The 24,670-nt window shown below is 44.0% G+C and overlaps 1 protein-coding gene and 1 long non-coding RNA gene across 9 annotated transcripts in view; one reads left to right on the forward strand and one right to left on the reverse strand.

Annotated features, from left to right (window-relative positions):
- Window positions 1–1,533: 1,533 nt before the first annotated feature.
- LOC129526532 (uncharacterized) lies at window positions 1,534–18,332 on the reverse strand. 2 transcript variants are annotated; one of them, XR_008671207.2, is made up of 4 exons: window positions 18,223–18,332; window positions 10,780–10,910; window positions 8,108–8,240; window positions 1,534–1,671 (listed from the first exon to the last, which is right to left on the reverse strand). It is a non-coding gene; the product is annotated as an uncharacterized lncRNA (long non-coding RNA). The 2 variants fall into 2 exon arrangements; XR_010130799.1 differs by lacking the exon at window positions 1,534–1,671 and adding an exon at window positions 5,274–5,330.
- Window positions 17,609–24,670, forward strand: part of GPATCH2L (G-patch domain containing 2 like) — a 77,294-nt gene continuing 70,232 nt past the window's right edge. For 3 of the 7 annotated variants that reach the window (XR_010130798.1, XM_063698047.1, XM_019009984.4), the window contains exons 1-2: window positions 18,348–18,470; window positions 20,059–20,733. Coding sequence is in view for 6 of the 7 variants with exons in the window: in XM_063698047.1 (XP_063554117.1) it covers window positions 18,442–18,470; window positions 20,059–20,733 (704 nt within the window). In the remaining variant the exon portion in view is untranslated. Of the gene's footprint in view, window positions 17,693–18,236; window positions 18,471–18,681; window positions 20,734–24,670 lie in introns of those variants that run through there. The other 4 variants (XM_055361041.2, XM_055361043.2, XM_063698046.1 and 1 more) reach the window with 4 other exon arrangements.

Below are 24,670 nucleotides of genomic sequence, written 5' to 3' on the forward strand. Positions count from 1 at the left end.
CAACCCGGCTTTCATTACCTTGCCGAAATGAAGCGATATCTCCTCAGCGGAGGCTTCCCGTCCATGCCGCCGCTGGCATAATAAATGAAGACAAAGTGCCGGCGGCATAGACCATCTCTCCCACTGCACCACCGGCCGCTGCCAGCTTCATTATTCGCTTAAGTTGCCGGAGAGAATTACTTAACCCTGACCCGTGTGTTAGGGGCCTGTATTAATGCCGCGACAGGCGCCTCTTACGGCAGAGAACAATTTATTAGTGCCGAAACAGGCTGCTTTTCTCTGTCATTTTTCCAATCTGAGCTTTGAACACACATCATTAAACTTGTCCGACTCTCTCCCCTTCTCCATCATTCCTTTTTCATTTTTTTTAAACAGAAAGCACCGTAAAGAATGGAGATTGTTCTGAAAATCTCCAAGTGCCTCTCCCGCTCTTTTCTCTCCCTTTTTTCCTTTTCTTTCTTTCTTTTCTTCTTTCCTAATTTTTCCCAGGCCTCCTTTTGGTCTTGGTGTCTCTGCTGGTTGCTCTCCTATTTTTGGAGTCTGGATATATTGGGAGGGAACATTTGGTTCTTGGAGGAGAATCCAGTTGTCCTTTGGGTACGAGGTTTGGGGGACAGGATAACCACAGCACCCTTCCCTTGAGTCCTGCACGAGCTCTCTCTCCCTCATATTTCTCTGCTTCTGTCTCTTTTGTGCCTCCAGCTGGGAGCACCTTACTTTGAAAACTGACATTGGGAAGTATTCTGGGAGCTAGAAGAGCTGGGTGTGAAGAAGAACTGGGCATGGTTTCTGTTTGTCTTGCAGAATTTCTCAGGTCCACAGCTGGGAGAGGTCAGGAAGATTTGGAAGCACCTAGAGATGGCCATTTAGTGTCTGGAGCACCCTGAGCCCAGATGCAGTGTCTGGCCACAGCCCAGGAAGCTGGCCATGCTGCTGTGGCTGTGCCACCACAGGGCCACCTATGCAGCTTTCCCCAACAGAGCATCAGTTTCTAGGAGTTGTCATCTCTGGCTCATATGTGGTTTTGTCTCAGCACCTGAGCTCAACCTGTGGCTTCCCTACTCTCCTTGGCTCCTGATCTTGGCTCTTCTGCCCCAGCATATGCCTTTGTCTCTAGCACCTGCTGCCGCCCAGAACCATCCATAGCCATTCTCTAATGTAGTGCTTGCCAGTCTCCCTTGTGACCATCTCCTGCCCTTTGTACTAGGGACACGTATGGCTAGTGTCTCAGTTTGTGTTCCCCTGGAAGCAGAACTGAGCAGACTTGGGTACAGATAGTTTGAGAGGTGGCAACAGGTAGCAGGAGTGAGGGTGGGGAAAGTGAGGCCAATACAGATGCCAGTGAAAGAGTGTGCTCCCAAGAGAGCTGCTGCAGGCAGTGGGGCTCGACTCCACCAGGCCGTCTGAGCTGGACACAGAATGGCCCCCAGAGTTATTCTTCCAGGGTATTTATTCACAGACGTCTGTCCCCGATTGGCTCAGGGGGCATAAACTCACCCAGACTTCTGCACCATGCTTGGTGTGTGTGTGTGGAGGGGGGTGTGTTGGAGGGCTGAGCACCTTCTCCTTGGAGAAGTTCCTGGGGCAGAAAGCTTGAGAGAAATATGAGGTCCCGTTGGAGGCGAATTGGGTTGGAACACGTTCCCATGGCACTGACCAGCATAGCTATGGCTGAAATCAGAAGTGGGTGGGGAGAATGTGAGGTGGGTACCAACAACATCCACCCTTGGCACCATCCCACGTGCCCATCGCCTCTCACCGTCTCCTCCCTCTCAATCCCCAACTGCCTCCAGCAGTTCTGAGCTCTGCAGCCCCAGCCTGACTGAGCTGCACACACAAAGGATGTCACAGACCAGGCAGGGACATAAACAAGTGAGGCAGGATGGGGGCAGTAAACAGGAACTGGTGGGGACTGGTAAATCAGGGAGTACAATCCCATAATTAAAACAAACACATCGAGCGAGAGATGGTGGCCCACACATGTAGTTCCAGGTCCTCAGGAGGCTGAGGCAGGAGGATGACTTGAGCCCAGGAGGGGTTTGAGTCCAATCTGGGCAATACAGCGAGATCCCATTTCTAATAAATAAATAAATAACATTGATTACTTTTAAAAACCACACATGCAGTCTCTTAGACAAACATATTTGGGGGCTAGAAAATTTGACCTGGAGAAGTGACTTTTGCGAAGTTTTCACTCACTTTTTTGCATTCTTCCCAACTCTAGCTGTGAGTGTTGGGGACTGTTTGAAAGTGAGTCCTGGGGAGAGGGGCTGAGAAGGGGCAGGAAAGCCCATCTACAAGGCCAGTGGCTTTTCCCCCAACCCAGTCCTTCCCAAATTCCCACAGCCTCCAGATCCCTGCAACCCTCCCTCCCGCTTAGCTCAATAGCTCTTGAAAGTTCTCTAATCACCTCTCTGCTTCCTGCATTAATAAGCCTCTCATCTCACTGATGGCAATCAGAATATTTGCTTATGAAAGGGACACGGTTAATAACACGATTGCTCCCCTCCGCCTCCTTCCTTCCTCTCCTTCCCCCTCCCCTTCCCTCACCCTCCACACAATTCTCTCAATTAACGATAGGCAGAAATTAATTTTTCCCCTCGATCGAAACAATTGCAGGGAAGCGGATTGCCAGCGTGGCTTCAGATAGGGACGGCTCCCAGCAGAGTGGAGAGAAAGGAGCGAGATGCAGGAGATAAGCAGGCTCTATCTGCAGGCACAGGACAGAGTAATACAAATGTTATCCTTAGAAATGTACTTAAAGAGGATATGTTTATAATTCGGAGGGGATTTTCGGGGGCTCTCCTGCCCTCCCTCCCTCTCCAGGGCACTCCACTCAACTCACTTCTGCATACAGAACCCAGAGTTTGTTGGGAATTTTGATCCTGTTGCCTCAAAATGAGTGGCATGGGCCTGTGGTGAGAAGGGAGATCAGGTTATGCAGGGGGTCTTGGCCGTGGTCTGGGCCCAGTCTGGGCCACTATTGATAGGGCTCTCTTTGTGGCCAAGTGCCAAACACCAGGTGTCAGGTCTGACTGTTGTGTGGGCTTTTCAGGTGAGGGCCTGGCTTATCTGCCATCTTTACCAACCCTTCTGCACCAGCCTGCACTCCTGGCATGGGCCTCCCTCCCAGCCCACTCCATCACCCAGGTAGAGAAGCAGAGTCCCGTGTGGAAGCCAAGATCGTGTCCCAGCACAATGGGCTTAAGAACACAGACTCTAAAGCCCAAAAGCCTGAGTTTGAATCCAGCTCTGCTGCTCCACAGCTCTGTGATCATAGGCAAGTTACTAACCCTCTCTGTGTCTTGGTTTCCTCATCTGTAAAACAGGAGCCACATCTACCGAGCAGGGTTGTTATGAGGATTCAGTGAGTGAATATTAGTAAGTGCTTAGAACAGTATGTGCCATGCAGCAAGGGCAAATGCTATTTAAACGTCTGGCAATATATATATATATATTTTTTGAGATGGAGTCTCAATCTGTCACCTAGGCTGGAGTGCAGTGGTGCGATCTCGGCTCACTGCAACCTCTGCCTCCTGGTTCGAACGATTCTGCTGCCTCAGTCTCCGGAGTAGCTGGGATTACAGGTGCCTGCCACCGCGCCTGGTTAATTTTTTTTGTAGTTTTAGTAGAAAGGGGGTTTCACCACCTTGGCCAGGCTGGTCTTGAACTCCTGATCTCGTGATCCACCTGCCTCGGCCTCCCAAAGTGCTGGGATTACAGGGGTGAGCCATTTTTACTTTTTCCTTTTTTTAAAAAGCCTGTACTGTTGTGGTAGTCAGAAATGTGTTGATCCATTGATTCCACAAACATTTACTGTACACGGGTCCTAGGGAGGATACAGACGTTTTAAAGATTTGGTAGTCTCTACACTTGACTTATAAGCCACCATAGCATGGGCAGAATTCGCCAAAATCACAGTGTGTGAAGAGCGCTATAGGATTTTAGAGAGATTCAGCCCGGACAATCAGGGTTGGCTTCACGGAGGAGGGGGTATCTGAGCTGAGCTTTGATGAATACGTCAGATTTGGGGGAAAGGTTGCTGCTGGATAGAGGGGCAAGAAGAACAAGCGTATCTAGTTGTAATGCCAACAGGTCGGGGGGGAAAGTTGGGGAATGGGGTGGGGGGAGGAAGAATTAGACTGGCCCCTTCCATCATCGCCATCCTTCTGTGTTCACCAACCCGCGCTCGGTCCCAACTCTCCCTTCCTCTCCACATCCAGGAAAGATTAACTTCTCTCCGTGCGAGAAAGTTATCATTAGCCAAGAATTAAAAGAGTGATTAATGATGCGCCCTCCCCCGCCCCCTCCCCAAGGCCTTATCTGGTGGCGGTCAGCTGGACAATGCGGCGGGGTGGGAGGGGGAAGCGAGGGCGAGGGAGAAAATGGAAAACAATAAATATTAAGCGCAAGAAAAAAGGGAGCGCAGCGCCGTTCCCACTTGTTAGATTGAAGGCGCATCTCCAGAGGGGGGAAGGCTCCAAATTGCTAATTAGCGCCTGTGAAAAGGCCTGGCTCTGATATGCGCGCCGCTGAAAGGCCGACGTTAATGAAGCCGCGGCGCGCCCGCTTCCCTTTGACTGGCCTTCATCCCTCCTCCGCGCCCCGGGCCGGCCCGAACAATGCGGCGGGGAGCGCAGGCTCCCCCAGGCCTCGCCGGGACTGCCCGGGCAGCGCGCGCGGGGGGCGGCGCGGCGCCGGCGAAATGTGGAGGGGGAGATAAGGCCGAGCGCAGGGAAGAGGCTCACTCCCAGGGGCCCAGGGAAAATTTGCAGTTATTATGAAGGAGATGAGACAGATTAAAAGCCCTTGTGTTCGCCGCTTTGCCCCTTTATTTAGTGGCTTCATCTACGAGATGAAAGAAGTTGGAAATGACTTTCTCTGCTTTGCGCGGCAAGAAGCTTCATGGCACATTTCTTGACTTTATTCCTTCTTTTGTTTCTCTCTTCCTTGCCTTTAACCCCTGAAAGGCTTCACTTTGCGGCCACAGGAACTTAAGGCTGGGAGGCAGGGACTGGCAGGGGCCTCCTCCGGTGACCGCTCGCAGCCAGACCTTGCCGATCTTTGGCTTTTGTCTCCGAGGGCAATGGCTGAGGCAGGCAGGTGGTGAGCTTGCCCTTCTTGGAGGGTTCCAAGAGGAGGCTGCATGACCCATTTTCCAGATGGGTTGGAGGCTCCTGGAATGCCCTGCTGGGCCTGTCCCCAGAGGGAAGTAGAGCGCTGTGCTTGAAAGCATAGGGACTCCAGAGCCACATCACCTGGGTTCAAAGCTACCCCCTTGCTAAGATCTTGGGCAAGACATTTAACTTCGCGGTGCCTCAGTTTCCCATCTGTAAAATGGGGATGATGATATTAATTCTAATACCCACTTCACAGGTGGAGTAGACACTGTGTGAACGTCCCTGATTTTTCATGCCTCTGTGTATCTACGCCTCTTGCTACTGCATTTCCATACTGACTCTGGGCTTGGCCGCTTGACTTGCTTTGGCCAATGTCAGTTACAAGGTTGAGTCAAGCAGAGACTAGAAGTGCTGTGTGTTTCTGCCTCCTCTCTTAGAATCCTACAACGGTTATGAGAATATACTAGGACTGGCCTCTGGTCATGAGAACATGACTATGCCATCTATCTCAGGCATGTGGGAGACATGAGGAAGACAGTTAAGTTGTCCCAGGCCAGGACATCCTAGAACATCCAGTCCCCAGCTGACTGCAGATGCAGGAGCAAGCCCAGCTAAGATCAGCCAAGCCTAGGCCAGATGAGGAGAACTTCCCAGCCAGCATATGAACTTACGAGAAGTCATAAGTGAGTGCTGTTTCAAGCAACTAAATTTTAGGGTGACTTGTTATGCAGCATTAAATTGATGCCTAGAAATCAGGTATTGCTATAAACCAAACCAAAACCAAAACCAACTCTAACACATATAGTACTAGCTTTGGGATTAGAAAGCAAGTAGAGGCTAGAAAAGATGATAAAGAAACTGGCTAGGCACAGTAATCCCAACACTTTGAGAGGCCGAGGTGGGGGGATTCCTTGAGCCCAAGAGTTTGAGACCAGCCTGGACAACATAGCGAGACCCCGCCTCCACAATAAATAAAAAATTAGCCAGGCACAGTGGTATACACCTGTAGTCCTAGCTACTCTACTCAGGAGGCTGAGGTGGGAGGATCTCTTGAGTCCAGGAGGTCAAGGCTGCAGTGAACTGTGATCATGCCACTCATAGAGTGAGACCCTGTCTCAGAAAGAAAAAAGAAAAAGAAAGGAAGGAAGGAAAGAAGGAAGGGAAATTACTATAGTAGGCTAGAAAAGAAGGTAACCCATATTATGTCTAACAAAATAGTAGGTCAAACTGTTGTCTGTGGTAATTCGGAAGATAGAAGTACTTAATGAACTTGTGAATTTGAGCAATGAGATTTCCAGGTAGAAGGCTGAAAGGATGAAACGGCTCTTACTAACTGAATTTGATAAGGTACTAGGAGAAAGATGAGCTGAAGAAGAAAATGACCAGTTTATTAACATAATTTAGAGGGAATATAAAAGGCCCAGAACTTGCTGAATTGGAGCAATTTCCCAATCCTTATCCCCAGTTGTTCCAGCCAGTAAAAGACTCTCAGTGTACTACAAGACCTAAGACTTTCACTTTAGGCATTAATAGAATAACAGGGACTGTGTTTACCCTCGCACCTAAACAATTAAAGGAATACAAAAATTTCCAGAATCCTACAAGGTAAAATTAATAATATCTGGAAAACAATAAAAATTATGAGACACAGAGAAGCAGGAAAATACACTTATACAGATAAATCAATCAATAAAACAGACCCAGAAATCACACAGATGACAGAACTAGTAGTCAAGATTAGTAGTCTACTAGTAGGATCAGTAGATGATTGACTTGTAGAAAATTAAGTTATAACAATTATAACTATATTTTATATGTTTAATAAGGTAGAAAAATCCATGAGCATACTAAGGAGAGACAGGGAAGATATAAAAAAGCTCCAAAATCTGGGTGCGGTGGCTCATGCCTGTAATCCCAGCACTTTGGGAGGCAGAGGTGGGTGGATCACCTGAGGTCAGGAGTTCAAGATCAGCCTGACCAACATGGAGAAACCCTGTCTCTACTAAAAACACAAAATTAGCTGGGCTTGGTGGCACATGCCTGTAATCCCAGCTATTCAGGAGGCTAAGGCAGGAGAATCACTTGAACCGGGGAGGTGGAGGCTGTGGTAAGCCGAGATCATGCCATTGCACTCCAGCCTGGGCAACAAGAGTGAAACTCTGTCTCAAAAAAACAAAAATAAAAAAACTCCAAATCTAACTTCTATATGACTACAATGTCTGACATGGAAAAATGTATTGGATGTGATAAATAACAGGTTATACACTGTGGAAGAAAAGGCTGATGACTTTGAAGATACAGCAGTATAAACTATCTAAAATGAAACACTCAGAGAAAAAAAATCCCTAAAAAACAAAAAAGAAAAACAATAAGGAAGGAAGGAAAGAAGGAAGGAAGGGCAGATGAACAACTTAAAGCGACCTAATATATGTGTAATTGGAGTTCCAGAAGCATAGCCATACATTGGAGATATTGTGGTTTCAGTTCCAGACCACTGCAATGAAACTAGTATTTCAGTAGAGTCACATAATTTTTTTGATCTCTCAGTGCATATAAATGTTTGTTTGTTTGCTTGTTTTTGTTTTGTTTTATTTGTTTTTTTAAGACAGGGTCTCACTCTGTCTCTGAGACTGGAGTGCAGTGGCATGGTCACAGCTCAGCCTCAGCCTCCTGGGCTCAAGAGATTCTCCCACTTCAGCCTCCTGAGTAGCTAAGGCCACAGGCGTGTATCACCATGCCTGGCTAATATTTCTGTTTTGTAGCGGCAGGGTTTCACCATGTTGTGCTGGCCGGTCTTGAACTCCTGAGCCCAATCTGCTCACCTCAGCCTCCCAAAGTGCTGGGATTAAAGGCGTGAGCCACTGCGCCTGGCTGTGCATATAAAAGTTTTGTTGGCTGGACACGTTGGCTAAAAAACTTTTGTTTACACTATAGTGTAGTTTATTAAGTTTGCAATAGCATTATATTTAAAAATGCAATGTACATACCTTAATTATAAAATATTTTATTGCTGCTGGGTGTGGTGGGGCATGCCTAAAGTCCCAGCTACTCAGGAGGCTAAGACAGGAGGATCACTTGAGCCCAGGAATTTGAGTCCAGCCTGGGCAACATATCAGGAAGCTTGAGAAGAGGGAGAGAGACAGGGGAATGGCCAGTCAGTGGAGCAGTCAGAACAGAAACAACATTTATTGATTAAGTTTGCCATCTTACGTGGTCACAACTCATGGTGTCTCAAAACAGTTATAATAGTTATACCAAAGACCACTGATCAAAGATCACCACAACAGATATAATAATAATGAAACATTTGCAATATTGTGAGAATGACCAAAATGTGACACAGAGACATAAAGTGAGTACACGCTGTTGGAAAAACAGTGCTGATAGACTTGCTCAATATGGGGTTTACAGGGTTGCCACAAACCTTTAATTTGTAAAAAAAAAAAACAAACAAACAGCGAAACACAATAAAATGAGGTATGCCCATAGACAAAAAGTGGGAGAAGAAAAATATTTTAAGAAATAATAGCAAAAAGCATGAAAACTATAAACCCACAGATTAAAAAGCTCAGTGATTCCAAGGACAAGAAACATTATGAAACATTATGAAAATGACACCAACACACATTATAAACAAATTGCTTGAAGCTAGTGATAAAGAGGAAATCTTTTTTTTTTTCTTTTGAGATGGAGTCTTGCTCTGTCACCCAGGCCAGAGTGCGGTGGTGCAATCTCGGCTCATTGCAACCTCCACCTCCTGGGTTCAAGCAATTCTGCTGTCTCTGCCTCCCAATTAGTTGGGATTACAGGCACGTGCCACCACGCCCAGCTAATTTTCATATTTTTTAATAGAGATGGGATTTCACCATGTTGGCCAGGCTGGTCTCGAACTCTTGACCTCAGGTGATCCACCCACCTCGGCCTCCCAAAGTGTTGGGATTACAGGCATGAGCCACCGTGTCTGGCCAAAGAGGAAATTTTAACAGCAGCAAGAGTACAAAGACATTATGTATAGAGGAACAAAGATAAGAAGAAAAACAGACTTAATCTTTGTAATAATGTGAGCCAGAAGACAGCAGAGCAACATCTTTAAAGTGCAGTCACATGTTACTTAACAATAGGGATAGATTCTGAGAAATGCGTCGTTCGGTGATTTTGTTGTACAAACATTATAGAACGTAGTAATACAAGCCTAGGTGGTATAGCCTGCAACACATTGACGGATAGCCTGTGCTCCTAGGCTGAAACCTGTATAACATGTTACTGTACTGAATGCTGTAGACAGTTGTAACAAAATGGTATATGTGTATCTAACCATGTCCAAATATAGAAAAAATACAATAAAAATGCAGTATTATATTCTTATGAAACCACCGTTTTATATGCAGTCCATCATTGACCAAAACGTCATCATGTAGCATATGACTGTCCTGAAAGAAAAACATTGTCAACATAGAATTCTATACCCAGCAAAGACGTTTTTCAAAAATGAAGACAATTATAAAGACTTTACAAGAAACCAAAGCTGACAGAATTATCACAAATGTACAAGAACTACATGAAATGTTAAAAAAAGTTTCAGACAGAAAGAAAATCATACCAAATAGAGATCAGGAGATACACAAAGGAATGAAAAGCACCAAAAGTGGTATTTATGAAACTGTAAAATATCTTTTCTTTAAAAAAAATCTCTTTCGGTAATAATTGACTGTTTAAGAAAAGAAATATAAATGTATTGCAGGATTTCTGCCATATGTAAAAGTAAAACATATGAAAATTGGTGAGGTTCAGGACACACTACTCCTAAATATAGCACTTTTGCCATAGAAGAAATAGCAGAAACAGCCCATAGAAACTAAAAAGAATTTCTCTCACTTCCTTTCCCCTGTAATGGGCCAAAAAACCAAGTTGACCTTCCCTGAAAATAGGTCATAGGACCCTCATTCCAGAGGCATCCTCCCTATACCTGGAGAAAAAGAATGTCCCTATCCTCAAAGATGCAAAGACACCAAAAAGAATCTGAATAAATGGGCTTTGCTAAGTTTCTCCGAGTTTATTACCATTAGATCATGTCCTTTTTTCTGCAATCATACATCTGAATGACTGTCCATAAAAATACAGTTTCCCTGTTTTTTAATGTCTTCATTTCTGAATGCTCTTGTGTCAGGTAAAACTTATCTTAAATAAATTCGTATGCTTTGCTTTTGTTAATCTGTCCTTTATTATAGGTGCTATAGCCATGAATATCAAAATGGTTATTGAGAGGATTAAATGAAATACTGAATCTAGTCTTCAGCATGATTCTTGGACTACAGTAAGCTTTTAGTAAATGCTACTTCAACAAAATCCCTAAATTCAACAGAGTTGAGGAGGGTAAGTGAGAGAGCATGGGAGGCGTGGCAAGGGAGGAGTTGGCGAACCTCTGTCTACTGCCACCTGCTCCTTGGCTGCTGCCCTGGGTCCCAGCACAACCCCTCACTGTCCCCCTCTTGATGTGCTTTACAGGAGATGTGTTTCTGTTATCACTGCTGCCAAGGAGTGCTCAGCATCTCCCCACTCCTGCATTCCTGCCCCCAGGGAAGGTTCCTATAATCCCAAGGAGAAGGCACCAGGAGTACCAGGGGTAGGGGAGGCGGACAAGTTGCCAGGTGTCACTCACTTTCCAAGTATATGCTAACACTTCCTGTCCTCCTTGGTGGACACTGTTTCTGTTAGTAACATCTCTCCAGTGGCTGCTGAAAAAACTTTCTGGAAAGATTTCCGGATGTCTTGGATCTGTTCAGAGAAGATCTGAGCCAGGAAAAGGGGAAAATGGAAATAAATTATGGAGAGAGGATGAGGAATCCATTCATTCATCAAATGTTTATTGAGCACCTACTATGTGACAGGCACTGTTGTAGGTTCCAGGGGGATACAAAGGTGAAAGGATAGATACCGTCCTTATTCTTATGAAACTTACATCCTGGTGGGAGGCAACAGAGTACAAACAAATACGTACCAAAGAAATAGGATAAAGTTGGACTATAATAAGTGCCATAAGGGAAATATACCAGGTGCTGTGGTTTAAATGTATCTTTTCCAAAATTCAGGTGTTAGAACTTAATGGCCAATGTGATTTTATTAAGAAGTGGAGTATTTAAGAGGTGATTAGGTCATGTGGGCTTCTCCCCTCATGAATGGAATTAAGGCTCATATAAAAGAGGTTTTACAGAGTGTTGGCTCACTTGCCCTTCTGCCTTTCATCATGTGAGGACACAGCATTCCTCCCTTCCAAAGGATGCAGAAACGGGGCACCATCTTTGAAGCAAAGAGTGAACCTCATCAGACCACCAAACCTGCCAGCACCTTGATCTTGGATTTCCCAGACTCCAGAAGCTATGAGAAAACAAATTTTTGCTCTTTATAAATCACCTAGTCTATGGTATTTTGTTATAGCTGCACAAAATGGACGATGAGATAGAAAGTACTTTAGATCATATTAGAAAAGTCCTCTCTGTGGAGGTGATATTTTAGCCAAGGCCTCAATGATGCTCTCAAGTGCAGGACAGCATGTCAAGGCCCTGGGGAAGGTGGAAAAAGAGCATGGTAGGTTGGTACTGTGGGCACAGGGAAGACAGTCAAGACCAGAGGCAGGCAGGGCCCACATCATACCTGACTGTGCAGGCCATAGTGAGGACTTTAGGTTTATTTTAAGTGCAGGGAATGTAATAAATCAGCAGTGGAAGATTTTTTATTTATTATTAATTATTTGTTTAAAAAATATATTTGGCTGGGCACAGTGGCTCATGCCTGTAATCCTAGCACTTTGGGAGCCGAGGTGAGCAAATCTCTTAAGCCCAGGAGTTTGAGATCAGCCTGGGCAACATGGTGAAACCCTGTCTCTACAAAAAGTACAAAAACAGCCAAGTGCGGTGGCTCACGCCTGTAATCCCACCACTGTGGGAGGCCAAGATAGGCAGATCACTTGAGGTCAGGAGTTCTAGACCAGCCTGACCAACATGCAAAACCCTGTCTCTACTGAAAAATACAAAAATTAGCTGGGCGTGGTGGTGTGCGCCTGTAATCCCAGCTACCAGGGAGGCTGAGGCACAAGAATCGCTTTAACCCAGGAGGTGGAGGTTGCAGTGAGCTGAGATCACACCACTGCACTCCAGCCTGGGCGACAGAATGAGACTGTCTCAAAACAAAAAAAAACAAACACCAAACAAGTAAACAAACAAAAAGTACAAAAATTAGCCAGGCATGGTGGTGCGTACCTGTAGTCCCAGCTACTCAGGAGGCTGTGGTGGGAGGATGACCTCAGCCCAAGGGAAGTCGAGGCTGCAGTGAGCCATGATCGTGCCACTGCACTCCAGCCTGGGTGACAGAGTGAGACCCTATCTCAAAAAATATATATACATTTTTGTGGGGAGGAAAGAGGTGAGAGAAGCCTATTATTTCCTCCCATGTGCAGATTCTTTTTCAGCTGGGAATTTCCTCATTCGACTACGTTTGATGGTCAAAAAAGGAAAACTTCTGTTGACTACTCCCCTCTTTTCAGTAACTACTAATACTTTTGGAGCAGTTAATTTGTGTTGGGATGTATACTAAATGCTTTACATTCATTATTTCATTTCATCTCCATCCAAGAGATAGGTATGTACAAATACTGTCTCCATATTGCAGATAGGGAAGCAAAGGCTCAAAGAAGTGAAGCTTCTAGTTCTGGACAGTCAGGCAGTTAGGGCTTCACCCTTCACCTCCTTCCCCCTCTTCCACTGCTGCCTGCTTGCAGCCTGCTCAGACTTTATTACCATCAGTGACCTCCTCAGTTGCCAAGTGTGGTGGCATTTCCTCAAAACTGCTCATCTTCAAACTTCCTTTTCTTCTTCATTTTCTTAAAACTCTCTCTCCTCTGGCTGTTTGACACAGGTTCTCTTCAGATGCTCTCAGTCTTTTTGGAGCTGTCCTCTTCTTCCACAACAGGCCACTTCTCTCACCACCCTCTTTCATTATGTGATTCTGCCCATGGCTTCCACCATCCCATGAAGGCGGAAGTTTCATTACAATTTTCTCATGGGACTGAGACAAGTACTTCTAACGTCCCTGACCCAGCATTTAGTAAACAAGTATTCATTTAATTTTTAATCAACAATACTATGGAGCACCTACCATGTGTAAGGCACTGTGCTAGGCACTGATGAGAATACAATGAATAGGACAGGGTCTTCAGGGCAATGCAGTAGGCTTTGGTTTGGTTCACACAGTTATATACATATAAGCACAGGGCCAGGCATATTGTAGATGCTTAGTAAATATTTGTTGAATGAGTGACTTAGTTGGGGAGGCAAACTTGCACATAATTGGCTCTAGTTCAGGTTGAATGAAGAGAGTGTGGTCATAAAGCTACCGGCAAGTGCTGAGAATGAGAGCCAAAGGAGTGGGCAAGCAAGGGTAAGTGTCTTTCTTGAGGTGACATTGGAATTGAGCCTTAAATCACCCCAGATCCCAAGGGTGTTCTAGAACTAGCAAGTGATATGGTGTGCTCAAGCATGATGCAGGAGGTAGTGGAAGATGGATGAAATGACACCACTAAAATTGTGTTTTAGGAAACTCACTCTGGTGCCTGTGTAGAGGATGGCATTTTGGGGGGAGAGACTGCAAGTGGGAAGACCAGTAAGGCAGCTGCTGCGTCACCCAGAGAGTGGTTACCTGCCCAGATGAGGCCAATGGCAGAGCAAAAACCAATGAGGGAGGACAAATGCAAGACTACTGCAGGAGTGGAATCTATGAGGCTTAGCACTTTACTAGATAAAGGGGTAAAAGAAAGAAACAAGAACTAAAAATGGGTTTGAAGCTTCTCACCTGGGTAACTGCATGACGGTGGCGATATTTCCCAAAGAGTGAACAGTGGAGAAGGGGCAGGTTTGATAGAAACTATGGAAGAGGCTGGACAAGGTGGCTCACACCTGTAATCCCAGCACTCTAGGAGGCTTGGGCAGGAGGATCACTTGATGGTAGGAGTTTGAGACCAGCCTGGGCAACATAGTGGAGACCCTATCTCTCTACTAAAAATTTAAAAATTAGCTGGGCATGGCAGCATGTGCCTGTAGTCCCAGCTACTTAGGGTGCTGAGGAGGGAATATTACTTGAGCACAGGAGGTCAAGGCTGCAGTGAGGTAATGATCATGCCACTGCAGTGTTCTGTCCGTAGGTGTACCACTATTTACTTAACTAATCCCTGTTGTAGAATTTCTGACTTTTTCTACTTTCCTCAATCCTCCCTCAGAAATGCTGCAGAGAAGAATTTAACCTGTATCTAACATTCTTGAGCCCATTTCCAATTTTTTTTTTTTTTTTTTTTGAGACATGGTCTCACTGTCTTTCATTTCACAGAGACCCTGTCTGGGAAAAAAAAAGGAAAGGAGAGAGGGAAGAAAGGAAGGAAGGAAGAAAGAAACTGTGGAAGAAACTAAGCTTTATTTTTGACATTTTATTATATTTACTTATTTATTTTTGAGACACGGTTTCACTCCTGTCACCAGGCTGGAGTGCAGCAGTGTGCTCTCAGCTCACTACAACCTCTGCCTCCTGGACTGAAGTGATCCTCTTGCCTCAGCCTTTCCAGTAGCTAGAATTACAGGCACCCACCACCACACTTGCCTAATTTTTTGTATTTTTAGTAGGGACGGGGTTTCACCATGTTGGCCAGGCTAGTCTCAAACTCCTGACCTGAAGTGATCCACCCGCCTCAGCCTCCCAAAGTGCTGGGATTACAGGCGTGAGCCACTACGCCTGGCCTATTTTTGACATTTTAAATTGGAAATGCTGGTGAGGTGAACAAGTGGAGCTATCTAGTAGAAAAATGAAAATATAAGTTGGATTTCAAGAAATTTGGGAGCTTTCAGTGCTGATGCAGGCAACCAACACCGTGGGAACAGATGTGATTTGTGGGAGAGAATTTTCACTTATGCAGAAAAGAGGCCTAAGGCTGTGGACACCTGTTGAACATTTCCGTATTTCTGTCCTGTGGGAGTCACAGATTCAGCATGTCCAAAATGCAATTAATCATCTTTCCACGAAACCCATTTATCTTCTTGACTTCTCTAGCTGTGCAGATGGCACTGACCATTGTCTTAGTCGCCCTAGCTCAAAACCTCAGCTATCTTTGTCTCCTACCCTGACTTTTTTTCACCTATAGAACATTCTGAAAAATCCACAAAAACAATAGATAGAAGATATAATCATTGATAATGAAACCATTTCGGATATTGTATGGTGGATTCTTCTGGTCATATTCCTTTGCGAGTACAGATTTAATTTCCTTTGTATGGGAATCATACTCTACATTTTTAGAGTAATCTTTTTATTGAAGTATAACAGTCATGCAGAAATGTACACAATCATAAGTTGATGGCTTTTCATGTCATTAAATATTCTTTTGCAACATCAATTTTTAAAAGTTGCAAGATATTCCACCCATAGATGTACCATAATTTAGTTAACTAACCCCTGTTGTAGAACTTCTGGCTTTTTCTAATTTCCTCATCTCTCCCTCAGAAATGCTGCAGAGATGATTTACCTATATTTAACATTTTTGCGCATTTCCAATTTTTTCCTTAGAATACAATTCTTTGGGGCAAAATTTCAGGGTCCAAGGTATGTGCATATTTTTAAATAAACTTTTTTATTTTAGGATAATTTTGGGTTTAGAGAAAAATTATGAAGATTGTTACAGTTTCTTTATAATCCACACTTTCTCCTATTATTCACTTTTTTTTTTTTTTTTGTGATGGCCGAGTCTCACTCTGTCGCCCAGGCTGGAGTGCAGTGGCTCGATCTCTGCTCACTGCAACCTCCGCCTCCTGGGCTCAGGCGATGCTCTTGCCTTAGCCTCCTGAGTAGGGACTGGGACTACAGGCATGTGCCACCACACCTGGCTAATTTTTTGTATTTTTAGTAGAGACGGGGTTTCACCATGTTGGCCAGGCTGATCTTGAAATCCTGACCTCAGGTGATCCGCCCACCTCAACCTCCCAAAGTGCTGGAATTACAGGTGTGAGCCACCGCACCGGGCTATTCACTCTTACAGAAGTATAACACATCTCACAATTGCAACCAATATTGAGACGTTATTATTATTATTATTATTTTGAGATGGAGTTTCGCTCTTGTGGACCAGGCTGGAGTGCAATGGTGCGATCTTGGCTCACTGCAACCTCCGCCTCCCAGGTGCAAGTGATTCTCCTGCCTCAGCCTCCCGAGTAGCTGGGATTACAGGCACGTGCCACCATGCCCATGTAATTTTTGTATTTTTAGCAGAGACAGGTTTTCACCCTGTTAGCCAGGATGGTCTCAATCCCCTGAGCTCAGGTGATCCGCCTGCCTTGGCCTCCCAAAGTGCTGGGATTACAGGCGTGAGCCACCTCGCCCGGCCCGATACATTATGATTAACTAAAGTTGATACTTTATCCAGATTTCGTTAGTTTTTACCTAATGTTCTTTGTTCAATTGCAGCGTCACACCCAGGACACCATATTACATTGTCATGCCTCCTTAGGCTCCTCCTGGCTCTGAGTTTCTTAGACTTCCCTTGCCTTTGCTGATCTTAACAATTTTGAAGAATACTGGTCATGCACTCTGCAGAATGTCCCTCAATTCGGGTTTGTCTGATTTTTTTTTCTTATAATTAGACTGGGTTATGAGATTTGGAAGGAAAGTACCATAAAGTGCCATTCTCATCATATATCATTCCACATACTATCAACATGGTTTAGCACATAGTCTTGATCACCTGGCTGAATTACTGTTTGCCAGGTTTCTCCACTGTAAAATCACTCATTTTCCCCTTTACAGATGTTGTACTTTTGGGAAGGAAGTCACTATGCACAGCCCACATTTAAGGAGGCAGAAGTTATGCTGCAGGATGGCTGTCTACATAAGTTATTTGAGATTCTTCTGTGGGGGATTTGTCTCTTCTTCCTCATTCGTTAATTTATTCAATCACTTATATCGGTATGGGCTCATGAATATTTCTTTTGTACTTTGAGTAATAATCCAATATCACTTGTTTTATTGCTCAAGGCAATTTGAAATGTTCTGAGTAACTCAGTGCAAAACAACCTCTTCCAAAGGTTGTATCAGCTCACAGGGTAGACGTCATTAAGATCCATTTCCCCTCAACTTCACAGACCCATTAAAAAGGTCAGAAAGCAAGGGATAAGCTGACATCCCTGCCTAGCGCCCAATTTCTGGAAGCCCCTAAGGAAGATGAGGCCAGCATGCAGGGGTCTTTCCCCACGTGGGGCACCTCAACCCCTGAGACGCCCTTTCCCGGCCAGACCCTATTCAACACCCCTCCTTGTCCCCTGCCCCATCCCCTGGCTTCCTGTGGCTCCGCCCACCGCGGGGCGGAAGTGGGTGTGGCCACGGGCGGAAGCACTGGGTCAGGGGCCCAATCGTGCAGCCAGCCCCTCCCACTCGCCACCGCCCCACCCCTCCGGCCCAGACCGGAAATGAGGTCAGAGAGGGAAGCCCCGGCGGTGAGAGTCGGCCAAAAAAGCGGCGGCCTTTGGAGGTGGCTGCGGCAGCTGGTGAGGGGGAGGAGTGGGTTGAGAGTGTTGGGGTCCTGGGGGCTAGTACCAGAGGGGATCGGAGCGCCAAGCCGCGGCTGAGCGGCTAAGGGCGTCTTGGGGCTGCGGCAGACGGCCGGAGGGTGAGGGTGGTGGGGCCTTGCTTTTCAGGGCCCTTGTCCCCATCCCTGGGGATGTGGGTCGGGCCGTCTCCGGGGCCACAGCCCCCTCTTCCCCTTTCTTCTTTCTGCCTCTCTGGGGCGGGCTGCAGCCTGAGGGCTTGGTGTCCCGAGCCATGGTTGCCCCAGCCCTCAGGGACGGGCCGGGGCGTGGTGGAGAGTCCTTCGAAACACAGTTTTTGTCATATATGTGGCCATGTTGCAACCCCCGATCCCGGAGGGAGCTCAGTCGCCACGACTTGCATTTTGGCAGTTTCTGCCCTAGAAGAGCCGATCCCCGCCCCTCGTGAGCCCAAATGAACAGTTGCCTCCTGCCTCTCCCACCTCCTACTCCGCCCCTCACTTCCACCCTGCTCTTGCCTCTCTTCTTACTTGCTGTCCACCAGCTACCCGTTCCTTCCTGTGCGTGACTCAGCCTCATCTCTGCCCGGGTGCGTGCCTGGACGCCGGGTCCTCTCGAGAGTGTGCATCCGCGACTGGAGATGGGGAGTTCTAGGATTCTTTTGTCACTACTGTTCGAATTACAGGCTTTGAGGCAGGAAAGGATTCTGCACAGGCATTCGACTGCAAGTTGTTTGATGACTTCGTTCCATGTTCAAGTTTGTGCTGTTCTGCCTGAGGTTTTTATTTGTTCTTTTGTTTTTGTTTTTTGTATTTTTGTTGCCTGAGTTTTTAAAGCAGTAATTCTTTATTAGGGAAGTAGATTTTGACATGCTATTCCCACTTGTTTCTTTATTTTGGTCTTAGGGACAGTTGTCTCCCAAACCTCAATCATGACATTTTAATCCACTTTTTCTTTTTTTTTTCCATTTTTTCCCCTTCTTTTCACAGGTGTTGATAAACCACTTCTTAATGCTTAAAAGAACTTGGTCTTGTTTAAATGTATGTGCTTTTGGACACTTTGAGAAGCTTCGTTTGTATGGTAGTTTTGGAAGTAGGTGTCACTATTGCTCCTACATGTGTGGCAGATAAGCCAGAGGACTGTTTTCCTGTCTTTAAGTTCATTGGCATAGGCACAGCATGAAAATAGGTTTTAGAAAGCCCTTTGCAAAGTGAAAACTGAATGAATGGGAATATGGTCAGAGAGTGGCACCACTTAGAATTTTAAGCTGATCTTGAAATACTTTGGGCATAGAGGCAAGAGAAAAGTGCTAAAAATTTAATATGTATTTAATTAGATGCTGTACAAATTAAATATTTCCCCTTAAGGGGGAATTTTGAAGATTGCTCCTACTACTGTCATTTCTTGAAATGTTTGCCTCTGAAGTGACCCCTGAAGTGTGATGTTTGGTTTGAGGATGAACAGAAAAATAAGAAATTTTGGAAAGCAGTTTGGCCAGAAATCTTAGAAACTTCACCCTATCCCTGTCATTTCAGCTGCTATTGTATCCTAGTTTTCTGTGATTGTGTGGCACTGAAGCACATAACTAGGACCAACATTTATTTTCTGGAGGGTAGGAGAGGGGCTTAAAAATTGTTAATTATTCAAAAATATATGACATACTGTATAAGGTTCTATACCTGGTAGCTTCCAGGTGGTAATTGGTACCAGAATGGGTGCAAACTTAGTCTCTTCTCCATTCTGACTTCAAACCTGGGTCACTACAATTTCTTGGATCATGAAAACTGCATTCTTCCTTAAATGGTGTCACTAAGTTGTCTTTCTGTTTCTTTCTGCCATGGTCATTGTCAGCAGTGACCCAGGCCAAAGAACAGTTTTTCATTCATTCTCAATACCTCGATGAGACCATGTGCTACTCTGTGTTTCCACAACTCTAGTGTGATTTTGAAGTTGTATGTTTTTCTACTCCTGTCTAGTGAGACAGTCTCTAATCTTTCTGGATCTCATCATTAGGTAATTCAATGACAAGTTTAATTGGGGAAAAGAGAGAAGGATCTAGTCCCCCGAATTTGTTTTGGGTCCTGTCCCAGTTGTCTTCTGGTTAGTAGGTTTTTGTGCTTAAGAATATGTTGACTTCAGGCATTTAACAAGGGACAAAACATCTATTTTTAGTGGCTTAAGGAAGTGGTAGGAACAGAATCTAAGTGTAGCCAGATGAAAGGTGACTTATTTTGTTTAGACAGGCAGAACTGTGGACTACCATGATCTGTTTCATCAAATTATTCCAAAACAACAGATCCTTTTTCAGGCTTTCTTTTTCTTTTTCTTTTCTTTCTTTCTTTTTTCCCTAAACTTCCTTTTGGCAGATGTGGCCTCATGGATGAGCTGGTACACGACTTAGCCTCAGCCTTGGAGCAGACATCTGAGCAGAATAAGCTTGGTGAACTGTGGGAGGAGATGGCGCTGAGCCCCCGACAGCAGAGGCGGCAGCTTCGGAAACGCCGAGGTCGGAAGCGTCGTTCTGACTTCACTCACCTGGCAGAGCATACCTGCTGCTACAGCGAGGCCTCTGAGTCAAGTCTGGATGAGGCCACTAAGGACTGTCGAGAAGTGGCTCCAGTGACCAATTTTAGTGACTCTGATGACACAATGGTAGTAGCCAAACGACACCCAGCTCTCAATGCCATTGTCAAGAGTAAGCAACATTCTTGGCATGAATCTGACTCCTTTACTGAAAATGCACCTTGTCGACCACTCAGGCGCAGGCGGAAGGTGAAGCGAGTGACATCAGAGGTGGCTGCTAGCCTTCAGCAGAAGCTGAAGGTGTCAGATTGGAGCTATGAGAGAGGCTGCAGGTTCAAGTCTGCTAAGAAGCAGCGTCTGTCCCGCTGGAAGGAGAATACTCCCTGGACCTCATCAGGCCACGGATTGTGTGAATCAGCAGAAAATAGGACTTTCCTAAGCAAAACAGGAAGGAAAGAAAGGATGGAGTGTGAAACAGATGAACAAAAACAGGGCTCTGATGAGAACATGTCAGAATGGTGAGATCTCCCTTACTAAGTCAAAGATTTTCCTGGTTAATTTTTCCCAAAGTGCACATCCATGGTCTTAGTGGGTTCTACCTTCTTTCAAACCAGCCACTCTAGTATTGACTTTGAAGCCTTCCTTGAATCAATCAGTAGTTTAGCTTTTTAAGGTACCATTCATGAGTCTATTCCCCTCTGTCAGGAAGGCTATATATAATAGAAACACAGTTGTTTCTAAAAACTGTTTAAAATCCGTACCTCAAATGCAAAACTAATAATTTTATTTTAAAAAACAATTTGCTGCTTATTATGCCATATAGTTTGTACATAAATATTGTTGTTTAGAACTCAGGTCTCAGCAGAGGCTGGTGTGTGTGTGTGAGAGAGAAAATGCTAGCGCCAGGTATACGGAGTTTATAAATGTTCCGTTAAGTTGCCTGTCCTCATTAAGAATCATGGCTTTAGATGCTTTTTGGCTATAATTCTGTTTTCTGCTACTTGTGGTTTGACTATATTGAATTTTTTTTTTTATGGCTGACATTCAAATTGTCTGAACACATGGTGGGCTTTGAAAATAGCAGTACCGAGTCCCATTAGTCTTACATCAGATGTGATCAAGCCAGAAAAATTTGTCTCTAATGGGTACATGTTTAAAAATGTAAGTGTAGTTTTGGTGACTTTTTATTTTTTACATCTCAGATAGTCCTAGGAACATTGATACCCCCCAGCTTGATACTTTAATGTTATTAATATTAATCTGTGATTATCTTTTTCTTAATAGTGAGGATGCCATTGGTGTTTTGGATGGAACAATTCTTTATGGTGCATTGCAGAATATTTAGCATCTCTGCATTGTTCACACCCCCTTTTCATTGTATCAACCCAAAAGCCTCCAGGGGTGATCCCTAGGTGGATTGAGTACTCCCAGTTGAGAGCCAGTGTATTCTATTATTGTTAATATTAGTTGGCATTTATTAAGCACTTAACTATGGGCCAGGCACTGTACTATGGACTTAGCATATACTCTTATTTAATGTTCACAATTCCACTATATGGTGGATACCACTATTTGTATTTACAGAAGGGAAGTTGAGGTTATAAGAGCTTAGATAATTTGCCTAAGGTCACCCAGTGCCAAAACTGGGAATCAAGCCTGATTCCAAAGCTCATTCTTAACCACCATGTTGTGCTGCCCTTTGAGTTGTTCTGTCTCAATTTAACTTTCCCAACTGTAGAACATATGACCTTTCTGAAGTTTAGCTTAAAAACAAAGACATTAATCTTAGGAACACTGAGGTGAGGCTGTGTCAGTAACAGGAAAAACTGTTTAGGTCTGTATGCCTGTACCTTTCTTGAGTGGTTTTTAATCCAGCTTTTAAACTTTTTCTTATTAACTTTATATTTGCCAGTCTGGAGACTATATTGAGATAGGCTCATAATTTGACTTTCCTAATTTTCCTCTAATGCCTCATTCCTTCTAAGGTCTATTTGCAGAATTTATATGTATATGTTTGGATTATAAAGGTATTTTTCCCTCATCAGACTATTTTTAATCAAACACGAAATGCTTAGTCAACTTGTAGCCTTTCACACTATTGAAACCCTCTATTGAGACATTCAAGTTTGTTTTAATATTGAGCATATATACCAAATAGAAGTCTTCTTAGTATTGAGAATGGTGATTTTAAAAGTAGCCTTTTGGGATAGTAGCTTTGTGTATGTTTCTTCTCCTTAATTTCTTGTTAAACTACGACATAATTGTATGTGAGAGAGCGACTGTTAACTCTGTCCGCTCTAACAGCCCAAGTATGGCTCCAGATGCAGAGCCTGTTTTCTAGCATGAGATGCTTCACTCTTTTCTGTTCCTTCTTACTCCAGACACATCTATTGCACATTCTAGTCAGGATGTAATAATGTAAATTCTCGTTATCTGAGAGTCTGGATAACTTAAGTGGATGGGAATTCTTATGAAATTCTTAACTCTTTTCAAATTGAGGAGAACTCATTCACCCATTTGGGCTATTATCCTGGCCCCTCACTTCAGAGTTCTTTCAATATGTAGATGCTAAAGGGCTTGTAGCTGTGAAGGAATAATGGGTGGAGTGGTGGCACACACGGCATTGAGGAAAGTTCTTTAAAATCTTCTAGTTATTTAGGAGTTCTAAATTCCCCTTGACTTGTCTCGATTCATTTGTAGTTACAAACAGAAGTGCTTTGTATTTTTTCCCCCTGAATCCATTCTGTGGGGAAAGGGGGTGATTCTTACTCTTTGACTGCATGTTGTGTTCAGCCTCTCTTCAAGAGGAGAGTGGAACTAAAATCTCCCTTAATTGTTAGGCACACCTTTAAAAAGGACTGGCATTATAAGAGTGTAAGGAGATAATAGTATATGATTTGGATATTATACTGTCTTGATGAGTTGATTCTGTCAATAATTTTCTACTTTATTTTTTCCCTGCATTTTTAAAAGAAATACTTTCAAGAATCTTCTTGGTTACCCTTTCATAAATCTACTTGGATGTGCCACTGTTTATTCACATACGGATCAAAATGTAGAATTTTACTTTTTAGCAGTGGTATTGAGGGTTGTCAGAGTAATGATCCACATTGTAAGATTATTAAGATGAAGTTGATTGTTAAGCTTAGCTTAGCCTAGTCAATGGTAGAGTTTTTTTTTTTTTTTAAAGCATGTATTAGGTGTTTTAGATTTGAAAATGTGTGTCTCAATCAGCTTATTTCTAATTTCCTTAAACTCACTCTTTGCGACCTAAACATGGAGTATAGACCTCATCAATATTTGTTTGCTTTTCTGTTTCTCGTCTTCCTTTAATATTACACCAGCCAATCCCTCACAAGTTTTGAGGAACTAAAAATGGTTACAGTATAGTAGTTTTTTTCTGCTTGCATAGAGATCAAACTATTATTTTAATATTTTTCTGTGTATGTGTGTTTGTGAGTATTCTAAAGCAGAACAACTACTGTAAAATTATTTTCTACTGATCTTTATTTAAATTGTCTGTATAGCAGCTATTAATAGCTATTAGCTATTAGGTGACTGTAGCCTAATTTTGCTCTATTCTTTACTAACACATCATTTGTTTGTTCCCCTTGAATATAGTTTAGCTTCTTTTTTTTTTCATAAGTGAGTTGGTTGGGTGATGGCCAGAAGTCACATTCAGGAGCCTTCCTAAGGTGATGTATTAGAGGCTGATCTCACAGGAAAGAAAATATTCTCCTCTCTTGGAAGGCAAGTGACAGAGATAGAGTGCTAAACCTACCCCCTCCTTCTCCAGCCCAGGCTGACCTTCTGCGGCCCTTTGGTACCTCTTGTTTTCTTATTTTTATAGAAAATCAATATCCCTTCTGACACAAACAATAGCTCAGAAGCAAGAATAAGTGGGAGAAAGCTGAGATCTCTGTCCATCACCTCTCACTTTAACTCCCCCAGACTCTTTAATTATGAGTGTGCTTTGCTCCAGGTGTTTGTGACAATGAAATTGCTAAATGAGGACCATTTTAACCAAAGATTGGGTGATCAATAACACTCTATAGCAGTAGCTTGTTGGATCAATAGCATTCATTATTTCATGGTTAAGGTAAGTAGCCTCCTTTGCAAGTGGAGGTCATTAATCAGGGGTTCCTGGAGCTGTGTAAAAGAATATGTATGGTAGGTGGGGGTGTTCTGTTTTCTATTCTGTAAGTAGGGATGCTGACCAAGAATATGTTTACCATTGTTGCAGTTGGTAGTATTGCACGTGAGATTCTCGAATAGCTAGCATAGTGTGCTTATGTGGGTATATTCACAGTTCTGCTAGTATCCTTAGGGACAACTGAAACACACAGCTTGGGAGGTCGATATGGTACTATTGTACTTGAAGGTCTATCTCTTGAAAGAAACATCCATCTCTTAAAAGAGTCTACCTCTTAAAAGAAATATTGGGATTGTTCTGTG

The sequence above is a fragment of the Gorilla gorilla genome, chromosome 15 (assembly GCF_029281585.2).
Source record: "Gorilla gorilla gorilla isolate KB3781 chromosome 15, NHGRI_mGorGor1-v2.1_pri, whole genome shotgun sequence".
Classification (NCBI taxonomy): domain Eukaryota; kingdom Metazoa; phylum Chordata; class Mammalia; order Primates; family Hominidae; genus Gorilla; species Gorilla gorilla.